The 11,348-nt window shown below is 35.8% G+C and overlaps 2 protein-coding genes across 7 annotated transcripts; both read right to left on the reverse strand.

Moving 5' to 3' along the window:
* Positions 2,889–6,811, reverse strand: LOC107623929 (pentatricopeptide repeat-containing protein At5g39710). Of its 6 annotated transcripts, none has more exons than XM_016326332.2 (4): positions 6,554–6,811; positions 3,598–6,089; positions 3,388–3,471; positions 2,889–3,260 (listed from the first exon to the last, which is right to left on the reverse strand). In XM_016326332.2, the coding sequence occupies exon 2, from the start codon at positions 6,047–6,049 to the stop codon at positions 3,767–3,769; it is 2,283 nt and encodes a 760-aa protein (XP_016181818.1). In that variant the 5' UTR covers positions 6,050–6,089; positions 6,554–6,811; the 3' UTR covers positions 2,889–3,260; positions 3,388–3,471; positions 3,598–3,766. The 6 variants fall into 6 exon arrangements, with proteins under 6 accessions (XP_016181818.1, XP_016181822.1, XP_016181819.1 ...); XM_016326336.2 differs by having other exon boundaries at positions 2,959–3,226; XM_016326333.2 differs by having other exon boundaries at positions 2,959–3,257.
* On the reverse strand, positions 7,521–10,614 carry LOC107623732 (peroxisomal nicotinamide adenine dinucleotide carrier). The gene is made up of 11 exons (XM_016326091.2): positions 10,304–10,614; positions 10,061–10,177; positions 9,781–9,855; positions 9,539–9,669; positions 9,397–9,451; positions 9,004–9,156; positions 8,727–8,795; positions 8,536–8,634; positions 8,342–8,410; positions 8,191–8,245; positions 7,521–8,049 (listed from the first exon to the last, which is right to left on the reverse strand). Exons 1-11 carry the CDS (start codon positions 10,388–10,390, stop codon positions 7,859–7,861), a joined length of 1,101 nt encoding a protein of 366 aa, XP_016181577.1. The 5' UTR covers positions 10,391–10,614; the 3' UTR covers positions 7,521–7,858.

Raw genomic sequence — 11,348 nt, forward strand, 5'->3', positions numbered from 1 at the left:
ATAAGTTTAAAAGTATGAAAGAAATATTTTTATCGAATTCTTTTACATAGAAATATGATTAAAAAGAGAAGGTTTAATTATGCGGATATATCCGATATTCGATATTCGATCCGATCCGCACGGATCGAATCGGATCGGATCCGACACTAAAAAGTGCGGATATCATATCCGATCCGATGAAAATTGTGCGGATCAGATCGAATTTTCGGCTATATCCGATTCGATCCGATCCGCGGACACCGCTAAGTGAATTACAGAGGTATATAAAAGATTAACAGTCTTTCTTCTTGTTGATTGAATACCAATTGAGAAAATTATGAACAAACATCGAAAGAAGAGTAGATTTGGATGAATTTGCAACATTGACCTACTTTAATCATTTTACATGTTTCTTAATTATTATTTTTTTACTAGGAAGAAAGACTTTTATTCGGCAAGATAATCATACAATCATTGACAGCTAGAAGAGCCACCTACACGCCACAAAATTTTGACATTTAATTTAGAATCTATAAACAATTTAGAGAAGGAATTAAGTCACCGTGTGATCTATGATAAATACGGTGATTATTTAAAAAAAAAATATCTATATAAAAAAGTCAACGTATATAGAACAATATATAAGGATTTTTTTTATATGAGATAATCTATGAAGTATAAACATTGAAGATCATATCATTATATTGCTCTATGACTATCAATAACATAATATCTTAACTCAATCATTTTATCATTTGTTACCCTTAAAAAATAGGTTCTTTTTTTATATAGAGGTAAAAGTAGTGATATATCTTAATATCGTAAATTTTGGTATTTTTTAAAATTGTAGAAGGTATATAAATTAAAGAGTCCGATTTTTGTATCTCAATTTTTTTATTTTTTTAACACAAATCAAACGGTCCGATTTGTGTACCTCTACAAATCAGACAATCTGATCTCTGTACATCTAACAAATCTGGACGATCCAACTTCTACTTCTCTAATTAGACGGCTTGTGTTTCACATTTAAAAATAACAATCTAACAGTTTACATTTCGAAAAAACCTCATTGCCACTCAAACATCAAAAACAAAAAGTATATATATCCAACAGTTTGTTACCTAGATGGAAGCTTCAAATTATTTCAAACCAAAAGCACATTAAAAAACTCATCATTGCACCAAAATCTAAATCTCCCTTTTTCCACTTTCACCTTTTGGTTACTTTTTTTCCTTGTCCATTGTCATCATGCTCATTCTCTGGTTCATTCTCATCAACTCTTAGTTTCTTACGCTGTTACCCACCCATATATATACGTTTGAACTTCAAATACGATTGCGAATTGATTCATCAAACACAAATAATAAATAAAAGCAGTTGAAATGGAAGTTGCCATAGCAGTTCCTATTCACTCTATGGACTTCAATTTCCACAGTAACTGCTCCTCCCCTTTCTTCACAGCACCTTCAACCCCGCAACAACAACAACAACAAAATGATTTCGATTTCGAATTCGAATTCAGCGGCCAACTCCAAAGACCTTCCCTCTCCGCCGCCGACGAGCTCTTCGACCGCGGCATGATCCGCCCTCTTAACACCGCATCTTCCATTGATCCACCACCGATACCAAAAGTAGCAACACATGAAAGGTTAAGAGAAGAAAAACCGCAATCGCAATCGCAATCGCAACCGCAACCGCAACCGCAGCAACAAAAACAGAGTGATGATAGCAAAAAAGAGAAGAAAGGCCTTTCATCCTTATTCTCCGAAACTGCGATATCTTCGTTCTTGTCATCGATTTGGTTCAGAAAACGATACCGAAAATGGAGGATAAAGGATATTCTACTGTTTCGCAGTGCATCAGAGGGAAGATATAAGGACAACGATGCGTTCAGAAAGTACGTGGTTCTGTCCAAAACGAAGCCGCATTACGACGAAGATGACGACGTCGGGAACTTGAGCTTCCGATCCACAGCGACGACGGCGACGGCGGAGGAGAATTCCGGTTCGGTGTCGAAACGGAGAGTTTCCGCTCACGAGTTGCATTACACGGTGAACCGGGCTGCCTCTGAGGAATTGAAGAAGAAAACAATGCTGCCTTACAAGCACGGTTTGTTAGGGTGCTTGAGCTTCAATGCAACTTCTGATTTACATCTCATTAGCTCAAGAGTTATGTCAATGGAACGTTCATGAATCATGAAAGGTTAATCTTCAGTTTGAACATCGACGGATCTGAACTTCATTCAAGAGTCTACTGCGAGGAATAGACAGAGTTAATACTCGACCAATCCAAGTTGGTTTGAAATTAGCTAGGTTAGTAGATTGGTGCATATATGTCATTAATTTCATTCATGTTGTTTCCGTTTCATCCACAAGGTGATTGAAAAATGGATGAGAAGGAGCGTTTCAATTTACACACAAGAATAGACAATATAGATTTACATTTACTACACAAGGTTATTATTAGTACACTGTATGTGGTAATGGTTGCTTTCAGTTTTTGGTATATTGTGTTTATTCAACGAAAATCTATTTCGACTTTAGCGTGATCATGAGATTGTCAAATACAATTAGAAGGTTGTATTAGCTTAATACGTCATGTTTGCAGAACAACTTGCATGTATTTTATGCTCCACTGGCATGTGCTTATGAAACTTATTTTGTTGAAAATTAAAAGCGTTATTTGTCAACCTAAATGAAGTATGATTAACAGAATAAAGAAATAGTTTAATTTTGATCCAGTAATTTACACTATCATATTATCAGATACTTAGTTCATGTGGTATTTATTGGATAAAAAATACAAGTGTTTTACCGAGACTACAAATGCAACAAAAAAGAAAAACGCCATATTTAAGTAAAATATTTTGGTTGATTTATTTTAATTTCATTTTCTAGAATTTGGAATTGACTTCAATTTTCTGAAATAACTCTTAAACGTTAGAAAAGAACTCCAGCATCCTTGAACAGGAAATCACAATATTCAACTAATAACATTTGCAAATTTGTAGCACAGCTCACTACTCTCTGAATAAGAATAATGAATGTCAATTCAACACTTAAAAAATCACTACCATTCATTAGCAATGCCATACAAGACTGCAACCCTGCTAGAATCCCCTGAACTTGTACCAGAGATTTCAGTGACATCCGGCAATAATGCTGTGCCCGGCTACTAGGATTCAGTCCGTTTCCTCAAGTCGTCGCATTTCTTCAAAATCTTGGCAGTTTTGAACTTCTACATCCTACTGGAGATTCCAGCATGCAGATTATCAATGTCTGCTGTTGTAATTTCATGCAAATCATTGTCAATTAGTCTAACTTTTGCATTTAGCTTTATCTATTGCTTTAATCATTAACAGCACTCAAATCTAAATCGTAAATACTATATAGTCTTACATGAACTTACATGTCCAGAGATAGTTTCTCAATTTAAGCAGCACTCCCACACCGTTTATATCTTTCATAAAAAGTAACTCCTCGAACTTGAAATCTAAAGGAAATTAAAAAAAAATTGTCATATTTGGTATTATGGAAATACTATGAAAGAATAGGAATGGCAATGGAAATAAAATGGATTCATCATTCCTATTGCATCCTATTGTTATTGTAGACATACCTGTCGTTAGGAATTTAGAAAGCAGATCAATATGGGAGACAAATTGAAATCTCATTCTTGACAAGAACCCGTCCCTGCATTCCAAGTCCTCAAGCACAATCATGCTAGATATTTAGCATGAAGGGGTGGTTCAAACTTCAATGCAACAAGTTCAACACAACGAAAAATATTATGTAGTTGCTGGAGAATATGTGAACTTCCCACCATCAGGTAGCAGGCCATCCTTGGCCATGTCAACTAGGACATTTATTGCAGCATCCATGTTACCTTCTTTGAAGTTAATTTCAAGAAGTACTTTCGCTACCTCGGCTTCACTGAGCCTGCAGCTCCTCAATATGTTTTGCATTACCTGACTCACCTCATCATTCATCCCTTTTCCAGATAGAGCTTTAACTAGAGCAATCACCGTTACAGTATGAGAAACAAAACCATGACGCACCATCTCCTTGTACAAATTGTACGCCTTATGAACATTTCCACCTCTAGAATGTCCATGTATCAATAAATTATAAACTGCTTCATTGGGCTTATAATTCTTCTCAAGCATTGTCTCAACAACTTGATCTGCTTCCTTCATTAAACCCTTCATGCAGAATCCTTTGACAAGAGCAACCACACTCTTAAATTCATTATTACTGCAGTTTTTTATCAGAGTATCGTATGTTACATCATTTGGTATAGATCCATCAGAAAACAACTTCAGAAGAAGCTTTTTTGCTTCTCTTGTCCTAGCTTTTTTATTAAGTCCATTAATAAGAACACTATACGTAACTACATCAGGCAGAAACCCCTTCTTTATCATTTCATCATGCAAATGGAGAGCCTTACCTAGTTCCCCTTCCACACAATAAGCATTTATCAAACTAGTGTAGGTACATTCATCGGGTGGAAGACCCCTGTTCATCATTTCTTGGAAGAGATCAAACGCTTCACCCAATTTCCTCTGCTGAGAGAGACCTTGAATAAGCGACGAATATGTGACAGCATCAGGCAGCACACCCTTTTCAACCATCTCAAGCTTCAACTTGAATGCCTTTCCCAACTCTAGAATTCGGCAGAATCCAGATATAACTGTGCTATAACTCACAACATCTGGGGACAACCCCCTCTCAACCATACCCCTTAACACTCCCATGGCTTCTTCCATTCTCTCCAAAACACAATATCCATGGACAAGTGCATTGTAGGTTATAATTGACGGCCAAAATCCACTAACAATCATTTCACTCAAAACCTTATAAGCCTCGTTCAACAACCCCTGCTGGCAGAAGCCATCAATTATAGTTGTATACGTCCTCTCATTTGGGCTCAGCCCTCTAACTCGCATCTGATTCAAAAACTCCATCGCACGGCCTAAATTCTTAGCCTTGCACATACTATTGATCAATGTGGTGTAAGTAACAACATTTGGAGACAGTCCCTTCCTTGCCATCTCGGCATGAAGAACAAGTGCCTGGTGGAAATTCCCTTCTTTACAGTATCCATTAACAAGCGTATTATAAGTCACCTCATCTGGTGCCAAGCCTCTCCTCTCCATCTCCGAAAGCAATTCCCTCGTCTCACTCATCCTCCCCTCACGACACAATCCGTTCATAACAGCATTATATGAAACCAGATTGGCTTCCACGCCCTTCCTTGACATCCCCCTCAACAACTCGAAAGCCTCCCCCACCCTCCTCGCCTTACAACATCCATCTATCAGAGTGTTAAAAGTAACCACATTTGGCAAACACCCACTCCTCTCCATCTCACGCATTACACCAAACCCTTCCTCTAACCTCCCTTCAACAATAAACCCCCTAATCAAAACATTATAAGTATATATATTTGGCGACACACCATTTTGATTCATATCCCTCAACACATACTCTGCATCGCTAACAGACAGCTTAAACCTCATAATAGCATCAAGCACTGTGTTGTACGCTAGCACACTAGGCATAAACCCATGATCTTTTGCCAAATGAATAATGTTCATTGCCTTGTGAGTTAAATTAAGACGAGAGTAAGACTTAACAAGCAAGTCAAAGACCGCAGAGCTGGAGTTGCAGGAGTGATAGGAGTCCCTGAGCTGGTGGAAAACGAGGGATCCCGTGGGGTCGTTTGGGGAAGTGGATAAAATGACTTCCTCAGCAAGGGATTGGGCATGGTTGAAGAGCTTGAACCGGGTGAGAAGATGAAGAGCAAGACACTTGCAAGGGAGGGTAAGGAAAGGGTGGGGACGAGCCCATTGGAGGAACTTGAGGAGGAGGGTGTGGGGCTTGTGGTGTTGGAGAGTGAGGAGGGCATAGGAGGCAGCATTGGGAGTGAAGTGAGGGGAGAGTGTGGGGAGGCAATGGGGATGACGTTTGAGGTACGTGATGGCCCTGTCGCCTATCAGGGTGTCTGAGGATGAGAAAGGGTTCTGGCTTTTAGGTTTGGGAGAGTCCATTGTGGGTTTTGGATGGTCCATGGGAGCACCGGTGACAGGGTTGGCAAGATGTTAATGCTGCCTGAAAAGAGGATAAAAGAATATGTTTTACTCAGAAATCCATACTCAATCACCCTCTACTCTTCAAAAGTCATACAAATATAAATATCTAACTAGAACTAACACAATTCTCTCTCAAACTAGACTTCAGAGAACCAAATCAGCAAAACTTAGGGGTTGAGAAAGGTTCAGAAAATTGAAGTACCAAAAATCAGAGTATAGGCAACCTCTTAACAGCATCCAATAATTCACACTTCATTATATACTACACATTTACCATGATAGAAAACTAACCTAACAGTTTGGCATAATCATCGTACAAAAATTCAGTAACTACAATTTAAAGCTTAATCCACAAATCATGTATATTGTACTAATTACTTACCATTACTCAATAAATACAATTACAGACACCGGCAACATCTACCAAAGACTGTAAATAAATAACTGAATCAGTATCAATGAGTTTTTTTTTTTTTTTTTTACCTTTTTAGGCTTCTTCTCTTCGCTCTGTTTGTTCCATCAATTACACCACCAGCACACTCGTATACGTCGGCGACAACCGAATCAGAACCGGCGACTTCGGGGATCTCAAGGTGCGGCAACAATAGACGTCGTGCGGCAGTGCACGGCGGATCACGACCGGTGGCAGCTTAGGCAGTTATGGTTCCATTTGGAGGGAAGATGGGAGCAAGGAGCTGGCTTCTCCTGGATCAACTCAACGCGGTTCGATACTGTTGGGCCCAACATGCACTTGGATCATGGTTCTAATTCCATTTAATGGCCCATTTGAATTTTTTTTTTTACCAAAATAAGGAGACTCGAATCTTCGACCTCTTAGCTAAGTATGGGGAGACTATAGTCACTATACCATTTGAATTATAACTCATTGGCTTTCATTATTTTCTTTACTCGACAACCCTATTTAGAAATAAATTTAATTTTAATACACAGTTAATATAAAAAAGTTTATCCAATCACATTTAGTTTTATAGATAAGAATTTACAAGATAGACATAAAAATAGTTATTTTTACTAATATAATAATATATAATTGAATTTATATGTAAAGCTATTACCTATTTTTTTTAGAATTTACACACATAAATTATTAAAATATATTTGTTGAAAAAAAATTTAATATTTAATTATTTATACTAATCAAATAATACTAAAATTATTAAAAACGGCTTAACTCCAAGAATTTCTCTGATAAGAATATAGAAGATAATTAGTGTAATTTTTTTCAACAATTCTCTTCATCATAAATGCTGTAACAAAAAATTGTTAATTCTAAGAGTTAAACCTTTGACTTTTCAATTCTAATGTAATATACTTATGATCTTAGATAGGCTCAATTTTTATTTTTATTATTATTATTATTATTATTATAAAAAAGTCAATTAGTAGGCAGTGGCCATTAATATAGTAGTTCTTGTAAAGAACAAAACAATTAGCTATAATTAGAGATAAAATCCCTCAATCATATTCATAACAATAGCAATACATGGTGATGCTAGCACGCAACAATTTTATAATGTTTGCAACGTGCCGCAAATATATGATTACAAATGAAGGTTGACAAAAAAAAAGGGTGCTCTTAATATTCACGTTTGAGACTAAATATCAGCTTCATTAGCTCTCCAAAGCTGTCAAAGTTAGTCTTACTTTTATGCTTCACCACAAGCTGTGACTGTGAGCATTATAACTGCATTGGGAAGAGGAAGTTTCTTCCATATGGCAAAGTTTATCTGCTCATTTCTTTCTTTAGCTTCTAAGGAGGAATGAAAGTTAATTCCTTAAATTTGATACAACTTTTTTGCTCTTATCTGCCAATGAAATGAAAACCTTAACAAGCTCCTCCTTAATCATGAATAGAACAGAAGCTGCAAAAACACTCTGTACTATCTTTGTGCTCATCCCTTTATAAAAACCAGGCAATCCTTCATAACGGATCATTTTCAGTATTGCATCAAAGGTACCTGCATTTGTAACATTAGAAAAGGTCAAAAGAAAAAAATTGAAAGGTTAAAGTGGTATTGTGGAAAATAACATTATATAAAACAACAATGTAAAAAGTCCAAAGGAAGAGTTGATATTCATGGAATCTATCTAAAGCAAACCTGAGTATCTTAATGAGTTACTAGCACCAATCTCCTGTTTTGCTTGAAGCCTTGACTGCAATATGAAGTTATAAGACTCATTAGGCATATACAAGAGAACTAGATCTGCAAAATAGTCACTTCATATATATATATATATATATGGTTTTACCTTGACAACCAGTAAGGGATATGTTGAAACGGTTGCTCCAAGTTTTGCTAATGCTCCAAGGAGAAAGACCTTGAGAGATGAATGTATGTGTTTAGAAATAAAGAAGAGTCAAATTGAATTTCAACAAATATCACAGAGATCAATGTAATTTTCCATCAAACAAATTAAAAGGGGTTTCTAACTGTGCTCTATACCTCCAATGCAGTTACATTACCCTGCTTCTTAGACGATCGCGCCCTTAGACGCTTTAATGAGCTCTCATAAATCATAAACTGTATTGATGGATTGCAGACCTGTAATTCAAATTCCAACTCTTAAAAAGGATTATATGTCTAAATCTTCTTCATGAACTTAACACATCAATGTAACAGATTATGAGGCTAACCATAATAAGTGCAGGGATGACACCCTTCCAAAATCCAACAATACCAGCTTCGCTATACACTTCATTAGCCTTTCATCCAAAACAAAATCAGCATTATCAAAAGAGAAAACATCTCATGTGACCAGAAATATGACAACTCTAAAATAGCATATACTTTTCTTTCAATACTACAATGACAAATCTAAAATTGAAGTATGTCCTGAATCATTCCCTGACCAATGTGACAACATAAGTGATAATCAAAAGTATAATGTGCAAGAAGAATCCAGAGACTAACTGCATGTATAGTTCCATATGGCCGCGGTTTCTTAGAATCAAGTTCAGCCAATTTCTCTCGTAATATTGAGCCTGCTAAGCTGCTTTCAGAAGCTGCCATCCTCAAGGCCTCTTTCTTTTCCTCCATGATTTTTCTTTCTGCTTGAGTATGTGTCTAGAATCAAACAATAAGTAAATGTCACATCGAAATTGGACCCAAAACATGGTTGCATTGTTTATATAATGCATCATGGAAATTGGACAATGACCATTATTAAGAATTCTAAGTCACCCTATACCACATAACCTAGGAATGCCAATCTTAGATTATAAATCTTAATATGAAAAGCAATCATAATGACATACAAACTCAAAATTGTAGTAAAATATACAGTATTGAATGCGTGGCGCCTACCTGCATACGAGTCACAAGAACCCATATTGGGTTTGTTAGCAGCACATTCAAGGACCTGCAAAATGAGACAATTACAGCAATATAAATAACAATACAAATCAAAGAATCAAAATGAGAGAAAAGTAGAGATAGTATTGTTCACCCAGCAATAGCAGCAACAACAAGCCAACCAAACATTCCAACAGTACCATCTCCATGGCCTTTAAGTTTTCTAGCAGCTGCAATAGCCACTGCCTTGTTCTTGAAAATCTGATAGAAATAATAGTATATTCCCTGACACCATTTGAAATAGCATAATTCAGATGAAACCCTAACAATAACAACACAAAATACACAATCATCATATCACAGAACTAAACCTTGAATAACATTGAAATTGATAACCTGTGAAGCAGCAGTTCCAAGCAGAGAAGGCTTAAGGCCACTGTAGAGTCCACCCCAGCCCTCACTTCCAATTACCTGACCAAAAAAAAAACACAAATTTTATAATCAAATTAAAACATTATTCCAATCAGTGCAAAATAAAAGTCAACAAAATAAAAATAGGACAAAAAAAAAAAAAAAAATCATAAATTTTATAAACAAATTAAAACATGATCCGAAATAGGGAAAATAAAAGAGAACAACATAAAAAGAGGAGAATTAAATTAAATTAAATTAACACATGAAGGATCTGAAGAAGAGTGCCAGGAGCAGAAGTAGTGGTTGTATTGGAGGACTGAAGAAGCAAACTCTGCTTGTTCCTCTTCAGTGTTCTCTCAGTTTGCTGACGCGTGTTTACCTTCAAATTACAATGGAAAATTGGTTAGAATACTAATAAATAAATAAATAAATAAATAAAATTAAGAAGAAGAAGAAGAAGAAGAAGAAGAAGAAGAAGAAGAAGAAGAAGAAGAAGAAGAGGTACCGTTTGAAGAGGATAAGTTATGATTTGAGCAATGATACCGCCACCAGCACCGGCCAAGCCATTTGCTAGTGCGTTTGATTCTGACATGCTGCTTCTTTTTCTTACTTTTTTTTTTTTTTGGTTCACTTCAAAATTCAGAATTTCACATAGATGTGGCAGAAGAAGAACGGATAGAGTAGCTCAGAAACTGAAGCTGAGTGAGTTTTGGTCAATTTTGTTTCTTGTTAATTCCGAAGGTTTTGATTTGATTAGTTAGTACTTAGTTGAATATGCTTATCAAACAGTTATGACTTGTGGTTGTGGTGTAATAACTGCCTCAGCCCTCATGCTTGTTATTTGTTAACCTCATATGGTAGTTATACACTGTTAGAAAGTTAGTTACACTCTATTGACTTGTGTAAATGAAAAGAGTAAGTTCATAATAGGCTGTCAAATGGGTCAGGTTGGACCATTTAGGTCCGGCCATTTAGGTCCATAGGTTAAATAAATTGATCCGTTTAAATTCGCTTTATTTGCAGGTCATTATTTTTCAGTCGGACTCGTTTATGGTCAGTCCAACTGATTAAATAGGCTGGTCTATTTACCTTTTTATTTTATTTTTTAAAAAATATTTTGACAAAAAATTATCACTTTTAAATATACTGTATTTTTTTTAATTGATGGATCGAATTTCCAAGTCGGATTGAAAAAAATATTGGCTAAAAATGTTACTTTTTAAAAAAATATATAAAAAAAATTAACGGACCACCTGTTTAGTATGCAGGCTAGTCCGTTTAACCTGTCATTTTTTTTGGTTAATAGAACTCAGCCTGTTTAGCCCGAAATTTAAACGGACTTAATTTTAAAGGCAATGTCTGCCGATATTATAACAAATATTTTCATGAATAATTATTTATTAGTGAAAGCTCACGTGCATATTTGTTGAAAAATTGATAGTTAAAAATTGTTAGATGATGATTTAGTCAAGTTTATTAGATTATCTAACGATTATCAAATATCATGCGAGTTTTTACTTTATTTATTTTAAGAGAAATCTAAGCCGTTA

This window comes from Arachis ipaensis, chromosome B10, assembly GCF_000816755.2.
Source record: "Arachis ipaensis cultivar K30076 chromosome B10, Araip1.1, whole genome shotgun sequence".
In the NCBI taxonomy this organism is placed as follows: Eukaryota; Viridiplantae; Streptophyta; class Magnoliopsida; order Fabales; family Fabaceae; genus Arachis; species Arachis ipaensis.